Genomic DNA, 26,325 nt, shown 5'->3' with positions numbered 1-26,325 from the left:
AGAATGAAAACAACAGTATACAGAATCAAGTACTAGCCTGTAGCACTGGATAACTCTACATCCCAGAGCCTCTATGTTTAGTTCTGGAAGCTCCTAGTTATATCTGCCTGCAATGTTCACATATGGGCTTTGAGTCTCTCTTCAAAAGATACTGAGAATAATTCTAAGTAGTTACAATAAATCTTTCCCTGAGAAGCAGACAGACGTCAGAGTGGTAGGAATGATAGAAATTGAGGGATCTCTAAGGGGAGTTGAAGGTAAGAGAGGTCAGAAGGGGAGTGATTGCCTGTGAAGGATAAGCACCAGATGACCAGGGTAAGGACCCGGAAGCAACTCTGGCCCTTGCACACTGGCCTGTTCATAGGTTCAGTTGTGTGTTGAACTTCTAAGTTATTTAGCTAATCAGGTCTAAGAGCTGGGCTTGTGTTCACTACAGACCCCAGAATATCTTCCTATCAGTGATAGAGAAGAAAGAAGAGGCATGATCCCTGTATAAACTGACAGGCCAGACATATTCTTTGTTTTTGTGGAAGTTTCAAATATAGGAAACTCTCAATTTCTGTCTCTCTGTATCTCTTTCTCTTCCTAAATTACTGTAATGACCTTGAAAAAGCTAGCAAAACTGATTACAAAAGTTCATTAAAGTAAGAAGGATACTAAGTGAATCAAAGTCATTGAGTAGATATGAATTAGTTCCACCAATTTTTGTGGAAAACAGAGGTTTCAACAGCCCTTGGGGGAATGAAAAAGATGTGGTTTCTTGGAGAAGAAGAGAGAGGTAGAAATGTGAAAACTGGAACCCAGGAACTTGGCTGACCTTGAACCATTTGCTGAATCATAATAGGCTCAGTGGTTGGTGGCTACAAATGTAAAGACATGGATACAACCCAACATTCATAACAGATATGATTATGCCTGCTGACCAGCAGAAACAGGGTCCAGGGGAGCAGAGACCCTCATGAACACGCTCCCAGAGGTTCTGGCTAGGACTTCCTCCTGGCCATCAGCTTCCTCAGGCCCCTTTCCATGTCTCTGTTTCTCAGAGTATAGATAAAAGGATTTAGCATGGAGGACAAAACTGTGTAGGCAAGTGTTGCCACACGATCTCTAACAGCGTATGTGGACAAGGGTTGTAAATAAACATAGAAGATGCTTCCATAAAAGAGAGTTACCACGGTGAGGTGAGAGCCACAGGTGGAGAAAGCTTTGCGTTTCCCAGCAGCTGAGGGAATCTTGAGAACTGTGATGAAAATTCGTATGTAAGAGAAAGTAATGCACAGAAAGGGGGTCACCAAAACAATGGAGCCTTCTGATGTTATCATGATTTCATTGACAAATGTGGAAGAGCATGACAAGTTTAGCAAAGGCTTGATGTCACAGAAGAAATGGTAGATAACATTGGAGTCACAGAAGATGAGGCGATTCAGTAGTAGGGTGTGTAGGAGTGAGTGGAGGTGAGGAAGTGAGAAGGAAAAGGCCACCAGCAGGACACAGCGGCAGTGGTTCATGGTGGTGACATAGTGGAAGGGGTCACAGATGGCCACATAGCGGTCAAAGGCCATGGCCACCAGAAGGCAGCTGTCAGTGTTGCCCAGAGCATAAATGAAATACATCTGTGTCAGACACCCAGCATAGGAGATGGTCTTCTCTGACAGGAAGTTCACTAGCATCCTGGGGACAACTGTTGTTGTAAAGCAAATGTCAGTGAAGGACAGGAAACTCAAGAAGAAATACATGGGGGTCTGGAGCTGGGGGTCAGAGTGGATGGCCACAATGATGAGTAGGTTCCCCATTATGGTGACCAGGTACATGGTGAGGAAGAGGATAAAGAGGGGTGTCTGGTCTTCAGGCCGGGAGGAGAGCCCCAGGAGAATGAACTCAGAGACACTGCTGGTTTGGTTGACTTTTTCCATGGTCACATCGCCAACTAAACAGAGAAGATCTTACCCCTTAAGACACAAACATTTCTTTCACAACCATAATCACAAACAAGGCAGTAAGTATGTTTCTACCTACTATTACTTTCCCCCCTTAAAGCTTTCCTTTAGTTTCCACCCATTAGCTACCATGTGGACAACTTGTCATATTTGTGGTCCTTGATGCTGCTCTGTCTCAGCTTGCTGACTTCACATGCTACTGGTGTTGATAGCATGGACTTTCAGAAGAAGAATTTTCCTTCAGAGACAGAGCTTAACTATTTCAGCTTAGTATCAAATCTTAAAAATAATTGTTAACTGAGTACCTACTTTGTGAAAAATACTCTCTGGGAGTAGGGGCACCACTGTGAAAAAGACAGAGACAAGCCAGGCATGGAGGATCTATATCTACCTACCTACCTATTAATCTACCTATCTATCATCCATCTATCATCAGATAGTTCTATGGTGTATAAGGAAATATAAATCCCATAAGAGGATAGAGACTTACAAAGGTAGGGTTGGGAATTTATTTTAGATTAGATGGTTTCATTTTTCTTTGTCTATATCAAATTTTCAGTTGTCATGCTGAGCTTTATCTTTGAATCTCCTTGCCAAAAAGAAGGATTTGATGAAATATTCAATGAGGAAATCAGAGGAATAAGAACCCAGGTCAGCAAAGTTGTTTTTTTTTTTTTTTTTTAAAGTAGCGTTTATTGTCTGCTAATTTGGAGAGACTTTTTTTTTAAATTTTTTATTTTTTATAAACATATATTTTTATCCCCTGGGGTACAGGTCTGTGAATCACCAGGTTTACACACTTCACAGCACTCACCAAAGCACATACCCTCCCCAATGTCCATAATCCTACCCCCTTCTCCCAACCCCCCTCCCCCCAGCAACCTGAATCTCCTTGCCAAAAAGAAGGATTTGATGAAATATTCAATGAGGAAATCAGAGGAATAAGAACCCAGGTCAGCAAAGTTTTACTGTCATGCTTGGTTTATCTTTAGAGGTACTTATTTAGAAGTTCATATTCCTTAGTGAAGGTTAACCTATCAGGATCAGTCCATATAAATCCTTGTTTTAAATTTACTTTCTATTTTTCCTCTCGTTTCCTAAGTCAGATCATGTTTTCACATCTTGGATATCCAACCATTAAGCAAGCATATGTTTTTCCATGCCAGCAGCCATTTGTTTATTTAGTTATATATATATATATATATATATATATATATATATATATATATATATATAAAATTAAAAAATATATATTATTGCTTTGTTTAGGTATGTTTTTCTTCCATTTACTTCAATAATTACTTAAAAATACTATGGCATATATTTCATTCTGTTTTTTTTCTCTCTGTATATAATTTTTTGGATATCTATCAATGATCTGGTTCTAACTCTTTCCATTGTGTCATGTGGCTCACCTGACTTACTATGTCCTCTAACTCTTTGCTACCATAAACACCATATATTCAGATATCCTCGTGTCTACGGAGTGTTTTAAATTATTCATCCAGACCTTGAGAATGGGCACATTGGATAGACTTGTTTTGGTTTGGTTTGTTTGCTTGTTTGTTTTTTGGCTTCATTAATAATAGGAGACTTCAACACTGTACTCATAGCAATGGAACAGATCCTCTAAGCAGAAGATCAACATGGATAGGCATGACTTTAATAGCAATTCAAAGAATGGCTATTTATTCATTTGTTCATACAACAATTAAATGTCTAGTTTCCAGCTGGCTCATAGCAGGCAAGTAATTGAATATCTTTAAATTTCAGTGTTCTTATCTGTGAATAGCTATATTAATATTTTCTCCATAATATTTTTATGAGATTTTCATGATATAATGTACCCAAAGCACTTAGAATAGTTCCAGAGAGAGAGAAAGTAAGTATTTGATAATACTGTCTTCTCTTTCCCATCACCATTGGTGCCAATGACTTTTTCCCCAGCTAGGTATCTGTACACATTCTCAAAAGTAATGAATCAGAATACTAAAATAATTCTAGCCCACACTTTAATGCTCTAATGGTCATACTGACCTTAATATGAATCTACAAAGCCTTTTTAAAAGGTTCATGCTTTGACTAATCTGTGAGTAAATCAACAATTAAGCTCTTATCCCATATAAGCGGAACTTTGTTTAATCCTCACTGTAAACTTATGAGACATAAACCATTATTATTCCCAGCTTTTTTTTTTTTTTTTGATGAGGAAACAGATAGAGAGAGTAACAATAATTTTCTAAACTCACATATCAAGTAAATAGCAGAAATATGTTTCAAACTCAGGACTAATTGTGGATTTCAAGATTTAACCACTATGTGTCTTCTCATGTTTTTGTAAAGCTATAAAATATATCTGAAATAGCCATGCACAGGATCTAGTTTCTTTTTCAACTTGATAATTTTCTATTTTTTTAAGTCATTTTCTATATTTTATTTTCTATTTTAAAACACACATATGTTCCACCATTTTTTTCCTAAATTTTTTTTTGTCCCACATTAAAACAGACCTTTGCTTTTACAATGGCAAATCTAGTTTTTCTGTGTTCAACAGAATGCAGACTTTGAAAATTCTAATACACATGATTAACTGGCAACAGGAGGAATTTGGTCTTGGATGGCTGGTGCATTACATGTGTATTGAGTCGAGAGTGTGGTAGAAAGTGCGCTGGACCTGGAAGCACAAGGTGGAGGTTTATACTATCACCTGTGCCCTGTGTGATTTTAGGTATTTTAAAGAGCTAATGAAACTTAACATATAAGTACAGCTTGTAAAATATATACATAAAAAATAAGTTATTTGTGAAGGGGATGACTGGGGAGTATGAGATAAGATTTAAAGTGATTTAAAAGTTTTTTTCAGCTGAGGTCATCCCCAAAGACCGCTTAAGGCTAAGGACTATCTTACAAGTCCCTGTGTCTTATCTGGGTTGAGTACTTGATAAAATGGAAGGAAGTTTTGGAAGTGAGAATCCTAGGGAATCATTCTAAAAACCTGGGATGTGTCAGGGAAGGGGACGTGTGTGTGTGTGTGTGTGTGTGTGTGTGTGGTGTGTGTGTGTGTGTGTGTGTGTATCTTTTCTACTAAACTCCTCTTCTGCACCTATTGAGAATCTGGTTCCTGGAAACCATGGGATAATGATACACACTGGACCACAGATCAAATAGGGTGGTCACAAAATACAAAGCCAGACTTATTATTAGGCTGAACTCTGATATATTGTGTCCATATGATTTTTGGAGCCAGAGGAGCCAAATAGAGACTGAAATAAATATCCAGGTGAGGTGGATGGTCAGTGAGTATGATGATGTTCACTTTCCATATCCAGATATCTTCTCACTTTTCCCAGTTAAAAAAAATATTTTCTCTCTCCTGAGCCACTTTTCCAAATTGGTTACATTTACCTATCAGTCAAAGCTGCCCTTTTGATTTTCTAGCCAGCAATGAGCAAGAGGGGTTGGGAAGAAGGAAGAAAGAGAAGATAGATTCCTCTGGATTCTAGAGGGAAAAAGTATTTTCCTGATTCTGGATCCCATCCCTGTCTATTCCTCATCCTCTGTCTCTCAGCATCATTCAGTTTTTTTTCTGCTCCCCACTGTAGAAGGCTGAGATGCCCAGACTCACTGTAGCAGGAACTCTCCTGGTTGGTGAAACCCTATGGTCTTCTCATGGGTTTGTCTCTGCTCTCCTGGACACCTTTGGGTCCTTCTTGTGCTGAGAGAGCTTTGGAGTGCTCATTCCAATCTGACTCCTCAAGAGAATTTGCTCTGTGAACTCTCTCTTGATACAGAAATCACAATGGTCACAGAATTGAGTGGAGTTGTCCTCAGGGGACAATTAACTCCTGAGGCCACCTTCTTAAGATTGAGGCTATTTCCAGAGCCGTTTAAACTTACCATAACATCTCCAGGGCATGCTTTATTGTCCTCAGTGTAGGGTAATCAAAGGTGATAGGATCTGCCCACCTGTGTGTGTGTGTGTGTGTGTGTGTGTGTGTGTGTGTGTGTTCAGTGAGTAGGGAGTGCTACCATTTGGGTTCTCCAGGAAGCAGTCTTTCAGATGGAGATTAGCATGCAAGGTGTTCATTACAGAGTACTCTAGGAATCCTCATCTGTGGGAGAAAGAGAAATTAAGCAGAGCTGGGCAGAGGGAAAAGGTGGGTTGTGATACAGTCCTCATGAAGGTCTCAGCTGACCTTACTGGGAGCTCTGGAGCTAGGATGTCAAGGAGGACAATTCTTTATATCCCCATGTTGATCATTGGGAGTAGGGTGCTTCTGGAAGAAAGGATACTCAGATGAAGCAGTTTCTTTCAGCTGAGGTCATCCCCAAAGAGAGCTTAAAGCTGAGGACTATCTTATAAGGCCACCCTTGATGAGCTATAGTGCACTCATTATCCATTTTTGACCTGCACTTAAACAGTGAGCTGACCCACTTGTGAACCATGCTCAAGCATTTCCCTCCTCTGTCAGCTGGTTATAAGGGAAAATTCTATGCAGCCATTGCTTTCCAAACCCTCTTCTAGATCACTTGGATCTTTACAGTGCTTCTTTATATCCCCTGAATCTTTACAGTGCTTAGCTTCTACCCTCAAGACTGTGTCTTGTTAAAGTTCCAACTTGCTAGCAACTTCTTGGTTATCTGGTTCAATTACCATGGTATCTTTGATACAAGGGAGTAGTGTGATGTCCTATGGGATATGCAAACAGTCTGCATGTTTTTGGACTCTACTATGACAGAATTCAGAAGAGTTAACAGAGTCTTGAGGAAAATATATACCATTTTCATTCCAAGTGCATGCAAACTGTTTCTGATCCTTTTATGTGTGAGGGGTGGAAAATAATGCATCCACAAGATCAGTGGCTGCAAATCATGCACCCGAGGCCAAATACTAGTCTTTGGTAGCAAATATACCACATCTGAACGATGGCTAAGATTGCAGCTACTACTTGGTTGACTTTGCAATGGTCCACTGTCACCTTCCAGGCTCTGTCTGTTTTTCATAGGAACTCAAATGGTGAATCAAGGGGAGAAATAATGGACATTCATCCTGGCATGCTTTCTGAGCCATTTCCCTGGGATATATTATTTTTGATTTATTACCCTGACTTGGGGATGGGCAGTTTCAGGAGCTTCTCACTGGCCAGGGATTGAATGTTGAGGAAGTGCCAACTGCTATGCATATCTTTGTAGTTATATATTAGGAAACTAGTGAAATCACATGGTGGGTCTGTAGATTAAGTGGACCCACTGTATAAGCGATTTGGGTCAGTACTCCATTTAGTACCCTGTCCCCATACTCATTCTCTCTAACAGTGAAATCATGATGACATTTCCCCATTTAAAGTTGCCAAGTAAATGCTATATGTACCCTTGGGGAAGACATGGGTATACCCCTGTGTTGTTACATGGCTCTTCCTCCTTGAGATGTGGGCTCTCCATCAGTCAGTGGATTCCAGGACTAAAAAGTGACTCAGGTCTAAAAACCAAGCAAGGGACTAGTATGTTTTATTGAGTACACTCAGTTTCCTCATAATGGAGCTATACCCCTTATTGGTTGCTGATCTAGCCACTCCATCTCCATAATTCTTCCCTGGTGTGTTTTCCTTGACAGACATTCTGACCTCACCACTTGTAAAGATTAATTTTCTGTGTCAAGATGGCTGGGCTATGGTGCCTACTTATTTAACCAAATTCTAATTTATATTTTGCTGTGGAGGTATTTTGTACATATGACTGACATCTACAATCGGTTGACTTTAAGTAAAGGAATGTAATTTAAGTAAATAAAGTAAAATGTTTTACTTAAGGCCTTCAGAATATAAGCAAAAACTGAGGCTTCCTGGAGAAGAGACTCTGCCTCAAGACTGCCTGAGTTTCCAGCCTGCAGAGCTGTCTGCAGCTGTGGATTTTGGACTTCCCAGCTCCCACAATTGCATAAGTCAACTCTTTTTATTTATTTTATGTGTGTTTTTATTAGTTTTAGAGGTAGAATTTAGTGATTCATCAGTTGCATATAACACCCAATGCTCATTACATAAAGTGCCCTCCTTAATTCACATCATCCAATTACCTCTCCCCTGACCCCCACTACCCCTCCAGCAACCCTCAGTTTGTTTCCTAGAGTTCAGCATCTCTTATGGTTTGTCTCCCTCTCAATTTTCATCTTATTTTATTTGTCCTTCCTTTCTTCTATGTTCCTCTGTTTTCTTTCTTTCTTTTTTTAGATTTTGTTTATTTATTTGACAGAGGTCACAAGTAGACAGAGAGGCAGGCAGTGAGAGAGGAAGGGAGGGAAGCTCACTGCTGAGCAGAGAGCCCGATGCAGGGGCTCAATCCCAGGACCTTGGGATCATGACCTGAGCCAAAGGCAGAGGCTTTAACCCACTGAGCCACCCAGGTGCCCCTGTTTTCTTTTTTTTGTGTTAAGATTTTATTTATTTATTTATTTATTTATTTGTTTGTTTGTTTATTTGACAGAGAGAGAGAGAGATAGCATGAGAGAAAGCACATGCAGGGGGAGTGGCAGGCAGAGGGAGAGAGAAGCAGTCTTCCTACTAGGCAAGGAGCCTGATGAGGGCTTGATACCAGGACCATCAGATCAGAGCTTGAGTTGAAGACAGGTGCTTAACCAACTGAGTCACCCAGGTACCCCATCTGTTTTATTTCTTAAAATCCACATGAGTGAAATCATTTGATATTTGTCCTTTTCTGACTGACTTATTTCATATACCACAATACCCTCTAGTTCAATCCATATCATTGCAAATGGTAATATGTCATTCTTTTTGATGGCTGGGTAATATTCATATATATATGTATATATATATATATATATATATATATATATATATATATATATATATATACATACATACACACACACTACCTCTTCTTTATCCATTCCTCTGTCAATGGACATCTCAGCTATTTCCACAGTTTGGCTATTGTGGACATTGCTGCTATAAACATTGGGGTGCATGTATCCTTTCGAATCACTATGTTTGTATCCTTTGGATAAATACCTAGTAGTGCAATTGCTGAGTCACAGTTTAGCTATCTTTTTAACTTTCTGAGGAATGTTCATACTACACTAGAGTGGCTGTACCAGCTTGCATTCCCACCAATAGTATACATGGATTCCCTTTTCTCCGCATATTTGCCAATATCCATTGTTTCCTACCTTGTTAATTTTAGCCACTCTGACTGGCATGAGGTGGTATCTCGTTGTGGTTTTGATGTCAGTGATATTGAGCATTTTTTTTTCATATGTATTGTCCATTTGTATGTCTTCTTTGGAGAAATGTCTCTTCATGTCTTCTGCCCATTTCTTAACTGGATTATTTGTTTTTTGAGTATCTAGTTGGATAAATTCTTTTTTTCAGTTTTTTAAAAAGATTGTATGTATTTATTTGAGAGTGAGTGTGAGAAAGAGAGAGCATGAGCAGGGGGTAGGAGCAGAGGGAGAGGAAGAAGCAGATTCTCCACTGAGCAGGGACCCCCAGAGGTGGGACTCAATCCCCATACCCTGGGGTCATGACCTGAGCCAAAGGAAGATGCAACTGAATGAGCCACCCAAGTTCAAACTTGGTAAGTTCTTTATAGGTTTTGGATACTAACTCTTTATCAGATATGCCATTTGCAAATATCTTCTCCCATATTGTGGGTTGCCTCTTTGTTTTGTTGACTGTTTCCTTTGCTGTGCAGAAGCTTTTGATCTTGATGAAGTTCCAATAGTTCATTTTTGCTTTTGTTTCTTTTGCCTTTGGAGACATGTCTAGTAAGAAGTTGTGCAGCTGAGATCAAAGAGGCGCTGCCTGTGTTCTCCTCTAGGACTTTTATTCCTGTCTCACATTTAGGACTTTCACTCATTTTGAGTTTATATTTGTGTATGTTGTAAGAGAATGATCCAGTTTCATTCTTCTACATGTGGCAGTCCAATTCTCCCAACACTTGTTGAAGAGACTGCCTTTTTTCCATTGGATATTCTTTCCTGCTTTGTTGAAGATTAGTTGACCATAGAGTTGAGGGTCCATTTCTGGGTTCTCTATTCTGCTCCATTGATCTCTGTGTCTGTTTTTGTGCCAGTACCAAACTATAACACAGTTTGAAGTCTGGAATTGTGATGCCTCCAGGCTTGGTTTTCTTTTTCAACCTTCCCTTGGCTATTTGGGGTCTTTTCTGGTTCCATACATATTGTAGGATTATTTGTTCCAGCTCTGTGAAAAATGTTGATGGCATTTTGATAGGGATTGCATTGAATGTGTAGATTGCTTTGCGTAGCATAGACATCTTAACAATGCTTATTCTCCCAATCCATAGGCATGGAATGGTTTTCCATTTGTGTGTGTGTGTTCTATCGTTTTCAGAGTACAGATCCTTTACCTCTTTGGTTAGGCTTATTCCTAGGCATCTTATGGTTTTTGGTGCAATTGTAAATGGGATTGACTCCTTGATTTCTCTTTCTTCTGCCTCGTTGTTAGTGTACAGAAATGCAACTGACTTCTATGCATTGATTTTATATCCTTCCATTTTGCTGAATTCCTGTATCACTTCTAACAATTTTTTGCTGGAGTCTTTTGGGTTTTCTACATAGAGTATCATGTCATCTGTGAAGTGAACAAGTTTGATTTCTTCTTTGCTGATTTAGATGCCTTTTATTTCTTTTTTGTTTTCTGATTGCTGATGCTGGCACTTCTGGTACTATGTTGAACAGCAATGATAGAGTGGACATCTTTGTCATGTTCCTGACCTTAGGGAAAAAGTTCTCAGTTTTCCTCATTGAGAATGATATTCACTGTGGGTTTTTCATATATGGCTTATATGATATTCAGGTATGTTCCTTCTATTCCTACCCTGCAGAGAGTTTTTTTTTTTTTTTTTAAGAAGAATGCTGTATTTTTCAAATGCTTTTTTCTGACTACTTTGAAAGGATTATATGGTTCTTGTCTTTTTTGCTGTTGTTGTTAATGCAGTATATCACATTGATTGATTTATGGATGTTGAACCACCCTTGCATCCCAGGAATAAATCTCACTTGGTTGTGGTGAATAATACTTTTGATACAATGTTGGACCCTATTAGCTAGTAACTTGGTGAGAATTTTTGCATCCATGTTCATCAGGGATATTGGTCTGTAATTCTCCTTTTTGACAGAGTCTTTGTCTGGTTTTGGGATCAAGGTAATTCTGGCCTTGTAGAACAAGTTTGAAAGTTTTTCTTTTTTTGAAACAGCTTCAGTAGAGTAAGTATTATTTCTTCTGTAATTGTTTAGTAGAATACCCCTGGGAAGCTATCTGGCCCTGGACTCTTGTTTTTTGGGAGGTTTTTGATAACTGCTTCAATTTCCTAGCTGGTTATGGGTCTCTCCAGATTTTCTATTTCTTCCTGGTTCAGTTTTGGTAGTTTATATGTTTCTAGGAATGTATCCATTTCTTCCAGATTGCCTGGTTTGTTACCATATGATTGCTCATAACAGTGTCTTGTAATTGTTTGTATTTCCTTGGTGTTGGTGTGATTTCTCCTCTTTCATTCATGTTTTTATTTATTTGGGTCCTTTCTTTGTCTCTCTCTCTCTCTCTCTCTTTTTGGATAGGTCTGCCTAGGGGTTTATTGATCTTATTAATTCTTTCAAAGAACTAGTGCCTGGTTTTGTTGTTTGGTTTTACTGTTTGTTTGTTTTTTCTGTATCATTGATTTCTGCTCTAATCTTTCCTATTTCTCTTATTTTGCTAGATTTAGGCTTTATTTGTTCTTTTTCTAGCTCCTTTAGGTGTAAGGTTAGATTGTGTATTTGAGACTTTTCTTGCTTCATGAGAAAGGCCTGTATTGCTATACACTTCCTTCTTAGGACCACCTTTGCTGAATCCCAAAGGTTCTGAAATATTGTTTTCATTTTTATTTGTTTCCACATATTTTTAAAGTCTTCTTTAATTTTCTTCTTAGCCCATTTATTCTTTAGTAGGATGCTCCTAATCTCCAGGTATTTGTGTTCCTTCCAGATTTTTTCTTGTTATCAAGTTCAAATTTTAAATCATTGTGATCTGAAAATACACATGGTATAATCCCTATCTTTTTGTACCATTGAGACCTGATTTGTGACCCAGTATGTGAGCTATTCTGGATAATGTTCCTTGCACACTCGAGAAGAATGAGTATTCTGTTGCTTTAGTATGGAATGCTCCTTATACATTTGTGAAGTCCATCTGGTTCAGTGTGTCATTCCAACCTCTTGTTTCCTGTTGATTTTCTGCTTAGAGGATCTGTCCATTGTTTTGAGTGGGGTGATAAAGTCCCCTAGTATTATTGTATTATTATCAATCTGTTTCTTTAATTTTATTTTTAGTGGGTTTATATATTTAGCTGCTCCCAAGCAGGAGTATAAATAGTTGCAGTCTGTACATCTTCTTATTGGATAGACCCTTTTGTTATGATACAGTGTCCCTCTTCATCTCTTATTACAGTCTGGCTTAAAAGCTAGTTTGTCATTTAAAATAACTATTAAAAAAAAAAGCTAGTTTGTCTGATGTATGTAAGAATTGCTATTCTAGGGTTTTTTTGATGTCTATTAGCATTATAAATGGCTCTCCACCTCCTCACTTTCTATCTGGAAGTGTCATTGAATCTAAACTGAGTCTTTTAAACAACAGATTTATGGGTCTTCTTTTTTTTTTTAATTTTTTCAATTTATTTATTTTCAGAAAAACAGTATTCATTATTTTTTCACCACACCCAGTGCTCCATGCAATCCATGCCCTCTATAATACCCACCACCTGGTACCCTGACCTCCCACCCCCCTGCCACTTCAAACCCCTCAGATTGTTTTTTAGAGTCCATAGGCTCTCGTGATTCACCTCCCCTTCCAATTTACCCCAACTCCCTTCTCCTCTCTAACACCCCTTGTCCTCCATGCTATTTGTTATGCTCCTCCACAAATAAGTGAAACCATATGATAATTGACTCTCCCTGCTTGACTTATTTCACTCAGCATAATCTCTTCCAGGCCCATTCATGTTGCTACAAAAGTTGGGTATTCATCCTTTCTGATGGAGGCATAATACTCCATAGTGTATATGGACCACATCTTCCTTATCCATTCGTTCGTTGAAGGGCATCTTGGTTCTTTCCATAGTTTGGCGACCGTGGCCATTGCTGCTATAAACATTGGGGTACAGATGGCCCTTCTTTTCACGACATCTGTGTCCTTGGGGTAAATACCCAGGAGTGCAATGGCAGGGTCATAGGGAAGCTCTATTTTTAATTTCTCAAGGAATCTCCACACTGTTCTCCAAAGTGGCTGCACCAACTTGCATTCCCACCAACAGTGTAAAAGGGTTCCCCTTTCTCTACATCCCCTCCAACACATGTTGTTTCCTGTCTTGCTAATTTTGGCCATTCTAACTGGTGTAAGGTGATATCTCAATGTGGTTTTAATTTTAATCTCCCTGAGGGCTAATGATGATGAACATTTGTTCATGTGTCTGATAGCCATTTGTATGTCTTGATTGGAGAAGTGTCTGTTCATATCTTCTGCCCATTTTTTGATATGTTTGCCTGTTTCATGTGTGTTGAGTTTGAGGAGTTCATTATAGATCCTGGATATCAACCTTTTGTCTGTACTGTATTTGCAAATATCTTCTCTCATTCCGTGGGTTTCCTCTTTGTTTTTTTGACTGTTTCCTTTGCTGTGCAGAAGCTTTTGATTTTGATGAAGTCCCAAAAGTTTATTTTCACTTTTGTTTCCTTTGCCTTTGGAGACATATCTTGAAAGAAGTTGCTGTGGCTGATATCGAAGAGATTACTGCCTATGTTCTCCTCTAGGAGTCTGATGGATTCCTGTCTCACGTTGAGGTCTTTTATCCATTTTGAGTTTATCTTTGTGTATGGTGTAAGAGATTGGTCGAGTTTCATTCTTCTACATATAGCTGTCCAGTTTTCCCAGCACCATTTATTAAAGAGACTGTCTTTTTTCCACTGTATATTTTTTCCTGTTTTGTCAAAGATTAATTGACCATAGATTTAAGGGTCCATATCTGGGCTCTCTACTCTGATCCGCTGGTCTATGTATCTGTTTTTATGCCAGTACCATGCTGTCTTGGTGATCACAGCTTTGTAATAAAGCTTGAAAGCAGGTAACGTGATGCCCCCAGCTTTATTTTTGTTTTTCAACATTTCCTTAGCGATCGGGGTCTCTTATGATTCCATACAAGTTTTAGGATTATTTGCTCCAGCTCTTTGAAGAATATCAGTGGAATTTTGATCGGAATGTCATTAAAAGTATATATTGCTCTAGGCAGTATAGACATTTTAACAATGTTTATTCTTCTGATCCAAGAGCATGGAATGGTCTTCCATCTTTTTGTGTCTTCTTCAATTTCTTTCATGAGTGTTCTGTAGTTCCTCGAGTACAGATCCTTTACCTCTTTGGTTAGTTTTATTCCCAGGTATCTTATGGTTCTTGGTGCTATAGTAACTGGAATCGATTCTCTAATTTCCCTTTCTGTATTTTCATTGTTAGTGTATAAGAAAGCCACTGATTTCTGCACATTGACTTTGTATCCTGCCATGTTGCTGAATTGCTGTATGAGTTCTAGTAGTTTGGGGGTGGAGTCTTTTGGGTTTCCCATATAAAGAATCATGTCGTCTGCGATGAGAGATAGTTTGACTTCTTCATTACCAATTTGGATACTTTTATTTCTCTTTCTTGTCTGATTCTGTTGCTAGGACTTCTAATACTATGTTGAACAAGAGTGGTGAAAGTGGGCATCCTTGTCTTGTTCCTGATCTCAACGGGAAGGCTGCAAGCTTTTTCCCATGGAGGATGATATTTGCTGTGGGTCTTTCACAGATAGATTTGATGAAGTTCAGGAATGTTCCCTCTATCCCTATACTTTGAAGCGTTTTAATCAGGAACGGATGCTGGATTTTGTCAAATGCTTTTTCTGCATCAATTGAGAAGACCATGTGGTTCTTCTCTCTTCTCATATTAATTTGTTGTATCACATTGATTGATTTGTGAATGTTGAACCATCCTTGTAGCCCAGGGATGAATCCCACCTGATCATGGTGGATAATCTTTTTAATGTGCTGTTGGATCCTGTTGGCTAGGATCTTGTTGAGAATCTTAGCATCCATATTCATCAGTGATATTGGTCTAAAATTCTCCTTTTTGGTAGGGTCTTCCTGGTTTGGGGATCAGGGTAATGCTGGCTTCATAGAAAGAGTCTGGAAGTTTTCCTTCTGCTTCAATTTTTTGAAACAGCTTCAGGAGAATAGGTGTATTTCTTCTTTGAAGGTTGGTAGAATTCCCCAGGGAATCCGTCAGGTCCTGGGCTCTTGTTTTTTGGGAGGTTTTTGATCACTGCTTCAATCTCGTTATTAGATATCGGTCTATTCAGGTTGTCGATTTCTTCCTGGTTCAATTTTGGTAGTTTATATTTTTCCAGGAATGCATCCATTTCCTCTAGGTTGCTAAGTTTATTGGCATATGACTTTTGATAATAACTTCTGATGATTGTTTCTACTTCCTTGGTGTTCATTGTGATCTCTCCCTTTTCATTCATAATTTTATGAATTTGGGCTTTCTCTCTTCTCTTTTGGATTAGTGTGACCAATGGTTTATCGATCTTATTGATTCTTTCAAAAAACCAGCTTCTAGTTTCATTGATACGTTCTACTTTATCTCTGGTTTCTACCTCATTGATATCAGCTCTAATCTTGATTTCCCTTCTTATGTGTGGAGTTGGCTTGATTTGTTGTTGATTCTCCAGTTCTTTAAGGTGTAGAGACAGCTGGTGTGTTCTGGATTTTTCAATTTTTTTGAGGGAGGCTTGGATGGCTATGTATTTTCCCCTTAGGACCGCCTTTGCTGTATCCCATAGGTTTTGGACCGAAGTGTCTTCATTCTCATTGGTTTCCATGAATTGTTTCAGTTCTTCTTTGATCTCCTGGTTGATTCAAGCATTCTTAAGCAAGGTGGTCCTTAGCTTCCAGGTGTTTGAATTCCTTCTGAACTTTTCCTTGTGATTGAGCTCCAGTTTCAAAGCATTGTGATCTGAGAATATGCAAGGAATAATCTCAGTCTTTTGGTATCAGTTGAGTCCTGATTTGTGACCCAATATGTGATCTATTCTGGAGAAGGTTCCGTGTGCACTTGAGAAGAATGAGTATTCTGTTGTTTTAGGGTGGAATGTTCTGTATATATCTATGAGGCCCATCTGGTCCAATGTGTCATTCAATGCTCTTGTTTCTTTATTGATTTTCTGCTTCAATGATCTGTTTATTTCTGAGAGAGGCATGTTAAGATCTCCTACGATTAGTGTATTCATATCAATATGACTCTTTATCTTGATTAACAGTTTTCTTATGTAATTGGCTGCTCCCATATTGGGGGCATAGATATTTACAATTGTTAGATCATCTTGGCGGATAGTCCCTTTAAGGATTATGTAGTGTCCTTCTGTATCTCTGACTAGTGTCTTTAGTTTGAAGTCTAATTTATCTGATATGAGAATCGCTACCCCAACCTTCTTTTGAGGCCCATTGGCATGAAAGATGCTTCTCCATTCCTTCACTTTCAGTCTGGGTGTATCTTTAGGTTCAAAATGGGTCTCTTGTAGACAACATATGGATGGGTCCTGCCGTTTCATCTAATCTGCAACCCTGTGCCATTTTATGGGTGCATTTAGGCCATTCACATTGGGAGTGATTATTGATAGATACGTTTTTATTGACATCGAGTTACCTTTGAAGTCTTTCTTTCTGTAGACTGTCTCTATATTTCTGTTCAATGCTATTCTTGGGCTTTTTCCTCCTTTAAAGAAGCCCCCTTAATATTTCCTGCAGTATCAGCTTGGTGGTTGCATAGCCTTTTAAGCCTTGCCGGTCTTGAAAACTCTTTATCTCTCCAACCATTTTGAATGTCAGTCTTGCTGGATAAAGTATTCTTGGCTGCATGTTCTTCTCATTTAGTGCCCTGAATATATCTTGCCAGCCTCTTCTGGCTTGCCAGGTCTCTGTGGAGAGGTCTGACATTATTCTGATGGGCTTCCCTCTGTAAGTAAGGAGCCTCTTTGCCCTGGTGGCTTTCAAGAGATTATACCTACAATTATAATTCCTCAATTTGACTATCAGGTGTCGTGATATTTTTTTGGAATGTATAATCTTAGGTGGAGACCATTCAGCCTCTAGTACATGAACTTTCTTTCTCCTCCCCTTCAGGGATTCCAATAATTCTGACGTTGGAACGCTTCATGACATCATTTATTTCCCTGATTCTGTTTTCATGGTTTCTAAGCTGTTTGTTCCAGGCTTCCTCCTGATCCTTTCTATCTGTCCTCCAGATCACTAATTCTATCTTCTGTCTCAGTTACCCTAGCTTTGAAAGAGTTTAGATTAGATTGGAACTCATTGAGAGCATTGTGAACCTCCTCCCTGGTAGCTTTAAGCTCCGACCTAACATTGTGAACATCCTGTCTGGTCGCTTTCAGTTTGGCCCTAATCAATTCTGTTTGGTCATCCATGGCTTTCTCCAACCTAGCTATTGCCTGGATAATTTTTATCCTGAATTCTCTTTCCAACATATTGTCTATGTTGATAGCCGTTAGCTCTGTTACAGAAGGTCCATCCTCTGTATTTTTCTTCTGTTGGGCATTCCTCCTCCTAGTCATTTTAGTGGGAAATGACTGAACAGATGTAGCTGGATGTATCAACTGTGGTGCAGTCAAGGTGCACCCTGGAACACTTCTGAGCAATCAGGATTCCCCACCCAAACGAGAGACAAAAGAAAAGAAAAAGAAAAAGAAAAAAAAGAAAAGAAGAAAAAAAAGAGAGAGGGAGAGGGAGAGAGAGACAGGAAAGAAAGGGAAGATGAAAAAGAAGGTTCACCCCAAGGTAAGATTTATGAAGTAGACAAACAAAAAGAGATAAAAAGACTGATATAAGTATATGACAAGAGAAAAAAATATATATGCAAATAAAGAAAGAACCTCGTCAAAAAGAACCACAAGTGTAAAATTTATATGCTATCAGGACAAACACAAAAAACACAGAAACACTGGTGGAAGAAGATGGGAGAGTTCTTATAAATTCTCAGTGTGTGCCAGAAAGGTTGTTTTGATTCTTTCTGGATGTATCTTGATATCTTTGTTAAAGGACTCAACTTTCCTAAGATAAAGGGGATTAAAAATTGGTTTACCTATAGGGGTAGTATTGATTGGGGAAAGGGGATTACTTTGAAGTTTAACTCTATATGGATATTAGAGAATATAAATAAAAAGGAATAAATGAGACTAAACTAAACTAAAATTTAAAAAAAGGAATTCAAAGAATAAAAATGCAAAAGAAAAACATAGGTGTATGTATCAAAAAGTTCAGGTTAGAAAGGTATTATGGAATTTGATGTACTATACAACTCGCTGTGATGGTAAATAGGTTAAACAAATTACCTATGTGTAAAAAAAAAAAAAAAAAAAAAGAACCAGAATAGTGGGAAGGAGTGAACAATACAAGTTTTCCTATGAAGTAGTGGTTGTTCTCTTGTAGTTTTTTTTTTTTTCTTTCTTGGTTTGTTTTCTGGGGGAGGGGCCTGCCACGTGGGTTGTCAGTCAATGATGTTTCCTGAGTTAAGTCCTCCCGCCCCCCTCAAGGGGGTGGGCTCTGAGGAAACTGGTTTTTTTTTTTTTTTCAGGCTTTTGTTCTCTGGCGGTTTTTATGCTTGTTCACATTTTTTTTTTCTCTCACCTTGACCGCCTTTGATGGTCTTTGTAGTTTTAGAGGAAAACAAACCGCACCCTGATCTCCCTCTCAGAGAGAAGCCACAGTCTGGGTGCAGAGCCTAAATAAGTTCCCCCTTGGCCTCTGGCAGAGCAGGTTCCAAGTTGCAGACCCTGGGGGCGCAGGATCTTTTGCTTGTACCCAAAGCCAAGGCAGTGGCAGCTGTCTGGGAGCTCCCGACCACCAGAGAGGTTCCAAGCAGCGATCGCACACTGAGATTTTGCGGCTGGCCCGGGCTGCGAGTGCCCGGCTTGCGCGCGCCTCTTTCAGAGGCAGCTATGGGTCGGGCGCGTGTCTCGGGCACTGAGAACGGGGTGCTGGTCTGTAAGCACCAGGCTGGGCTTTTGCGCACCTCTGTCAGGGGAGAGTTTGGGGCGCGTGGCTTAGGCTTTGAAACAATGGTGCGGGTCAAAGAGTGCCGGCCGGGCCTTTGTAACTCAGGGGAGCATGAGGGACGTGCGCACGTATCTCAAGCTTTGTGGTAGGGCTCGTGGGTTCTGCCAACCGGCGTGGCTCCCATCCCCTCACAGGAACTAGAACCCACGCATTCTCGGGCACGCTGGCGGCTTAGGGACCAAGAGCTGGTTTCTCCGCCGCACTCTCTCTGCCTCAGCGCCGGGGAGGCTGTCCTGGGACCGGGGACTTAAGCCCCTGTCCCTAGCCACCCTGATTCCCACAATTTCCCCCCCGCGATCCTTTGCTCTTTTGGAGTGCTTTCAACCAGTCTCCAAGTTAATGCTGGTCCCCAGACGCAGGGCACTCTCGCTCGTATTGGGGTATTACTTTCCAACCGGTCACCTCTGGTGGCTCCCTCTGCCTTTTGTTTATCTTCCGATATCAGTCGCAGTTCCCACTCCGCTTTACCTGCCCACTGGCATCCTCTGCCCCTGTAGAGATCCAAACGTGTATAATTCTGATCTCAGGCTGATTCCATGGGTGATCGGAGTTCTTTGGTAGGTAAAAGCTCACTTTGGGGTACCAGGTGAAAAGGCGCCTCCTCCTACTCCCCCGCCATCTTGCCCTCCTTTTCTCATGATTCTTGTCTTTCCGTTTAAAATTTTCTTTTTCATTTTTTCTTTTTTCACTTTTCAACTATTTATCTTGTCAACTCTTTATTAAATCTTTTTTAGTTTTCATTTTTACATTTACATTTTATAGTTATATTCTTCATTTTCTGATTCCTTTCACTGTATTGAGTTTCATCTATCTATCTATGTTTTTATTTCATTAAATTTTGGGATCTAGTGTCTTCAACATGTACATGCAGGACAAAGTGTGTGATCCTGTTCTGTCCACTGTGAGATTATATTCTTTTTTCACTTTTTTTTCTTTTTTGGTTTCTAATCTCTTTTTATTTGTCTAGTGTATATTTTGCTAGAGTCATGGTTGATATTTTTTATTTTGTTCTCTCATTCATCTATTTTTCTCTGGGCAGAATGACTTGAAGGAGAATTTCACAACAAAATAAATAATTGGAAGTAATCTCTGCCATAGAGTTAATTGATATGGGTATAAGTAAGATGTCAGAATTAGAATTCAGAATAAAATTGTAAAGATACTAGCTGGGCTTGGAAAAAAGCCTAAAAGACACTAGAGAAACCCTTAGTGCAGAAATAAAAGAACTAAAATCTAATCAGGCTGAAATTAAAAATGTTTTAACTGGGATGCCCTCTAAAATGGACACTCTAACTACCAGGGTGAATGAGGCAGAGAAAGTCAGTGACATAGTAGACAAAATGATGGAAGGTAAGGAAACTGAGGAAAAGAGTGAAAAACAACTAATGGATCATGAAAGGAGGCTTTGAGAAATCAGTGATACCATAAATGAAACAATATTAGAATAATTGGGTTCTCAGGGGAAGAGGAAGAGAGGGACAGAATGTATATTTGAGCAAAACATCGTGGAAACTTCCCTAATGTGGGGAAGGAAATAAGTATTCAAGTCTGGGGAGACAAAGTACCCCCCTCAAAATCAATAAAAATAGACCAATGCCCCAACAAATAATAATGAAGCTTGCAAATTTTAGAGATAAATAGAAAATCCTGAGAACAGCTTGAGACAAGAGATCCTTAGCATACAAGGGTAGAAACATTAGACTGGCAGGACACTTATCAACAGAGAACAGGCAGTCCAGAAAGGGCCCGCATGATATATTCAAGGTACTAAATGAGAAAAACATGCAGACTTTATCCAGACCAAGAAGACTTTATCCAGAAAGGCTCTCATTTAGAATGGAAAGAGAGATAAAGAGTTTCCAGGATGAACAGGAACTAAAAGAATATGTCATCACTAAACCAGCCCTGCAAAAATATTAAAGAGGATCCTGTAAGCAAAGACAGATCCCAAAAGTAAATAGACCAGAAAGAAACAGACACAATATACAAAAACAGTGACTTTACAGGAAATACAATGACACTAAATTCAGTTTAACTCACTGAGCCATCTAGGTGCCCCTGATTTCTTGTTTAAATGTTTGGTAGAATTCTCCTGGGAAGCCATCTGTCTATAGACTCTTATTATAGGGGAGGTTTTTTATTACTGCTTCAATTTTGTTACTGGTCTATTCAGATTGTTGATTTCTTCCTGTTTCAGTCTTGGTAGTTTATAAGTTCCCAGGAATGAATCCATTCCTTCCAGATTGCTTAATTTGTTGGCATATAGTTGCTGGTAGTAATTTCTAAAAATTGTTTCTATGTCCTTGGTGTTAGTCATGATCTTTCACTTTTCATTCATGATTTTATAGATTAGGGTCCTTTCCATTTTCCTTTGGGTCATTCTGGCCAGAGATTTATCAATCTTATTAATTCTTTCAAGGAATCAGCTTCTAGTTTCATTGATCTATTCTGTTTTTCTGGATCCCATTTCATTGAATTTCTGCTCTAATCTTTATTATTTCTCTTCTTCTGCTTGGTTTACACTTTATTTGCTGTTCTTTCTTCAGGTCCTTTAGGTGTAAGGTTAGCTTGTGCTATCTGTAAGGTTAGCTTGGTCTAACTGAAAATAATAGTAATAATAATAATATCTAACAATTGTAAATATTTATGCTCCTTCCTTGGGAGCAGCCAATTATATAAACCAATTAATAACAAAATTAAAGAAACACATTGATAATAATACAATAATAGTAGGGGAAATTAACACCCCACTCGGCAATGGACAGATCACCTAAGCAGAAGACCAAAAAGGAAACAAGGGCTTTGAATGACACACTGAACCAGCTGAACTTCAGAGATATATACAGAGCCTTCCTCCTAAACAGAAAAATAAACATTCTTCTTGAGTGCACATGGAACATTCTCCAGAAGAGATCATACACTGGGTCACAAATCAGGTCTCAAATGGTACCAAAAGATTGGGCTTATTCCTTGCATATTTTCAGATCCCAATGCTTTGAAGCTTGATCTCAATCACAAGAGGAAATTTGGACAGAACTCGAACACTTGGAGGTTAATGAGCATCCATTCCTTTTTTTTTTTTTTCTCAGCATAACTGTATTCATTATTTTTTCACCACACCCAGTGCTCCATGCAATCCGTGCCCTCTATAATACCCACCACCTGGTACCTCAACCTCCTAGCCCCCCACCACTTCAAATCCCTCAGATTGTTTTTCAGAGACCATAGTCTCTCATGGTTCACTTCCCCTTCCGATTTCCCCTAACTCCCTTCTCCTCTCTATCTCCCCATGTCCTCCATGCTATTTGTTATGCTCCACAAATAAGTGAAACCATATGATAATCGACTCTCTCTGCTTGACTTATTTCACTCAGCATAATCTCTTCCGGTCCCGTCCATGTTGCTATAAAAGTTGGGTATTCGTCCTTTCTGACGGAGGCATAATACTCTGTAGTGTATATGGACCACATGAGGCTTTCTGCTCAGCGGGGAGCCTGCTTCCCTTCCTCTCTCTGTCTACTTGTAATCTCTGTCTGTCAAACTAATAAATAAAATCTTTAAAAAAAAAGAACTGGTGATATTCTTTTAAAAAATTATTTAATTTATTGATTTTAGAAAGAGAAAGGGAGAGACAGAGAGAGAGAGTGAGCAGGGGGAAGAGCAGAGGGTGAGAAAATCCCTAGCAGACTCTATGCTGACCATGGAGCCAGACATGGGGCTCGATTCCAGGACCCTGAGATCATGACCTGAACCAAAATGAAGAGTCAGACAATTAACTGACTGCACCACTAGGAGCTCTAACATGATATATTTCTGTTGAAACGAAAGTCAATGATATGAACAACAGAGCAATATCTTATATTACATTTTACTTAGTGATTAGTTCTACAAAAAATATATGTCCCATTTTAATAAATTCAAATATTCCAGATATGTAGAAGCTAAAAACAAACATCATCTCCTTTTCTATTCCATGTCATCTCCTAGAATAAACCATATTCAATGGGAGATTTCTTTACTGACTATATATTACTTAAGCATTATATATACATACACTCTTAAAATATTTATTATTAAGTATTTTATCAGCCACAGCAACTTCTTTTAAGGTATGTCTTCATCAAAACCATCATTTATTAATAGGTTTATTCTTTTTCAAAGGAGGTTTCTTCTTCTTTTTTTAAATTATGTTATGTTAGGCACCATACAGTACATCATTAGCTTTTGATGTAGTGATCCATGATTCATTAATTGCATCTAACACCCAGGTTTATTATTTTCTTTTTATGTTATGCTAGTTACCATACTGTGGTATCATTAGTTTTTGATGTAGTGTTTCATGATTCCCTGTGTATAACGCCAAGTGCTCCATGCAATACATGCCCTTCTTAATACATTACTGGTCTAACCCATCCCCCCACTCCCCTCCCCTCTAGAAACCTCAGTTCATTTCCTGAAGTCCATAGTCTCTCATAGTTCATCTTCCCATCTGATCCTCCCTCCCCTTTATTTTTCCCAGGCTTATTCTTAAGCATTTTATTTTCAACTTGCTCTTCATTCATAATTGCTTTTCAGGGCAGTGATAGAAATATGCATTATTATTTAAAATGACCACATATTATTTATTTCTACGGAAAAATTGAACCATCATTTATCTATTCTATTGATGGGCATTTAGATTGTTTTTAATTTTTCACTATTACAAACAATGCTGTAATCAAAAGTGTCTGTGTACATGCATTTCTATAATTTGACGTACTATTACTTTAGGACACGAGTCCTAGAAATAAAGCATAGAGATAAGGAATGCTCAGAAATTTTCAAATATTCAGCTTCTCACATGAGGCCATGTTAGTTTTCTTTAGGGGGAGATGCTTATTGAAATTCAGGTTCACAGGCCCCATGTGAAACCTGCTGAGTAATATCTTTGGAAATGATACACAATAGTAAGTGGCAAAAATATTAAAATAGAAAATACAGTAAAGACTAAAATCCCTGAGACAGTAATAGAGAATAAAGAATGAAAACAACAGTATACAGAATCAAGTACTAGCCTGTAGCACTGGATAACTCTACATCCCAGAGCCTCTATGTTTAGTTCTGGAAGCTCCTAGTTATATCTGCCTGCAATGTTCACATATGGGCTTTGAGTCTCTCTTCAAAAGATACTGAGAATAATTCTAAGTAGTTACAATAAATCTTTCCCTGAGAAGCAGACAGACGTCAGAGTGGTAGGAATGATAGAAATTGAGGGATCTCTAAGGGGAGTTGAAGGTAAGAGAGGTCAGAAGGGGAGTGATTGCCTGTGAAGGATAAGCACCAGATGACCAGGGTAAGGACCCGGAAGCAACTCTGGCCCTTGCACACTGGCCTGTTCATAGGTTCAGTTGTGTGTTGAACTTCTAAGTTATTTAGCTAATCAGGTCTAAGAGCTGGGCTTGTGTTCACTACAGACCCCAGAATATCTTCCTATCAGTGATAGAGAAGAAAGAAGAGGCATGATCCCTGTATAAACTGACAGGCCAGACATATTCTTTGTTTTTGTGGAAGTTTCAAATATAGGAAACTCTCAATTTCTGTCTCTCTGTATCTCTTTCTCTTCCTAAATTACTGTAATGACCTTGAAAAAGCTAGCAAAACTGATTACAAAAGTTCATTAAAGTAAGAAGGATACTAAGTGAATCAAAGTCATTGAGTAGATATGAATTAGTTCCACCAATTTTTGTGGAAAACAGAGGTTTCAACAGCCCTTGGGGGAATGAAAAAGATGTGGTTTCTTGGAGAAGAAGAGAGAGGTAGAAATGTGAAAACTGGAACCCAGGAACTTGGCTGACCTTGAACCATTTGCTGAATCATAATAGGCTCAGTGGTTGGTGGCTACAAATGTAAAGACATGGATACAACCCAACATTCATAACAGATATGATTATGCCTGCTGACCAGCAGAAACAGGGTCCAGGGGAGCAGAGACCCTCATGAACACGCTCCCAGAGGTTCTGGCTAGGACTTCCTCCTGGCCATCAGCTTCCTCAGGCCCCTTTCCATGTCTCTGTTTCTCAGAGTATAGATAAAAGGATTTAGCATGGAGGACAAAACTGTGTAGGCAAGTGTTGCCACACGATCTCTAACAGCGTATGTGGACAAGGGTTGTAAATAAACATAGAAGATGCTTCCATAAAAGAGAGTTACCACGGTGAGGTGAGAGCCACAGGTGGAGAAAGCTTTGCGTTTCCCAGCAGCTGAGGGAATCTTGAGAACTGTGATGAAAATTCGTATGTAAGAGAAAGTAATGCACAGAAAGGGGGTCACCAAAACAATGGAGCCTTCTGATGTTATCATGATTTCATTGACAAATGTGGAAGAGCATGACAAGTTTAGCAAAGGCTTGATGTCACAGAAGAAATGGTAGATAACATTGGAGTCACAGAAGATGAGGCGATTCAGTAGTAGGGTGTGTAGGAGTGAGTGGAGGTGAGGAAGTGAGAAGGAAAAGGCCACCAGCAGGACACAGCGGCAGTGGTTCATGGTGGTGACATAGTGGAAGGGGTCACAGATGGCCACATAGCGGTCAAAGGCCATGGCCACCAGAAGGCAGCTGTCAGTGTTGCCCAGAGCATAAATGAAATACATCTGTGTCAGACACCCAGCATAGGAGATGGTCTTCTCTGACAGGAAGTTCACTAGCATCCTGGGGACAACTGTTGTTGTAAAGCAAATGTCAGTGAAGGACAGGAAACTCAAGAAGAAATACATGGGGGTCTGGAGCTGGGGGTCAGAGTGGATGGCCACAATGATGAGTAGGTTCCCCATTATGGTGACCAGGTACATGGTGAGGAAGAGGATAAAGAGGGGTGTCTGGTCTTCAGGCCGGGAGGAGAGCCCCAGGAGAATGAACTCAGAGACACTGCTGGTTTGGTTGACTTTTTCCATGGTCACATCGCCAACTAAACAGAGAAGATCTTACCCCTTAAGACACAAACATTTCTTTCACAACCATAATCACAAACAAGGCAGTAAGTATGTTTCTACCTACTATTACTTTCCCCCCTTAAAGCTTTCCTTTAGTTTCCACCCATTAGCTACCATGTGGACAACTTGTCATATTTGTGGTCCTTGATGCTGCTCTGTCTCAGCTTGCTGACTTCACATGCTACTGGTGTTGATAGCATGGACTTTCAGAAGAAGAATTTTCCTTCAGAGACAGAGCTTAACTATTTC

The 26,325-nt window shown here is 39.3% G+C and overlaps 2 protein-coding genes across 2 annotated transcripts; both read right to left on the bottom strand.

The window, feature by feature from the left end:
* Nucleotides 1–983: 983 nt before the first annotated feature.
* Nucleotides 984–1,913, bottom strand: LOC131813013 (olfactory receptor 1L8-like). The gene has a single exon (XM_059143096.1). The coding sequence runs from the start codon at nucleotides 1,911–1,913 to the stop codon at nucleotides 984–986; it is 930 nt and encodes a 309-aa protein (XP_058999079.1).
* A 23,194-nt stretch (nucleotides 1,914–25,107) lies between these two features.
* LOC131813012 (olfactory receptor 1L8-like) lies at nucleotides 25,108–26,037 on the bottom strand. Its single transcript, XM_059143095.1, has one exon. The coding sequence runs from the start codon at nucleotides 26,035–26,037 to the stop codon at nucleotides 25,108–25,110; it is 930 nt and encodes a 309-aa protein (XP_058999078.1).
* Nucleotides 26,038–26,325: the final 288 nt, after the last annotated feature.

This window comes from Mustela lutreola, chromosome 12 (genome assembly GCF_030435805.1).
Source record: "Mustela lutreola isolate mMusLut2 chromosome 12, mMusLut2.pri, whole genome shotgun sequence".
Classification (NCBI taxonomy): domain Eukaryota; kingdom Metazoa; phylum Chordata; class Mammalia; order Carnivora; family Mustelidae; genus Mustela; species Mustela lutreola.
The sequence above is the reverse complement of the archived record's forward strand: the minus strand, read 5'-3'. Positions and strand labels throughout refer to the sequence as shown.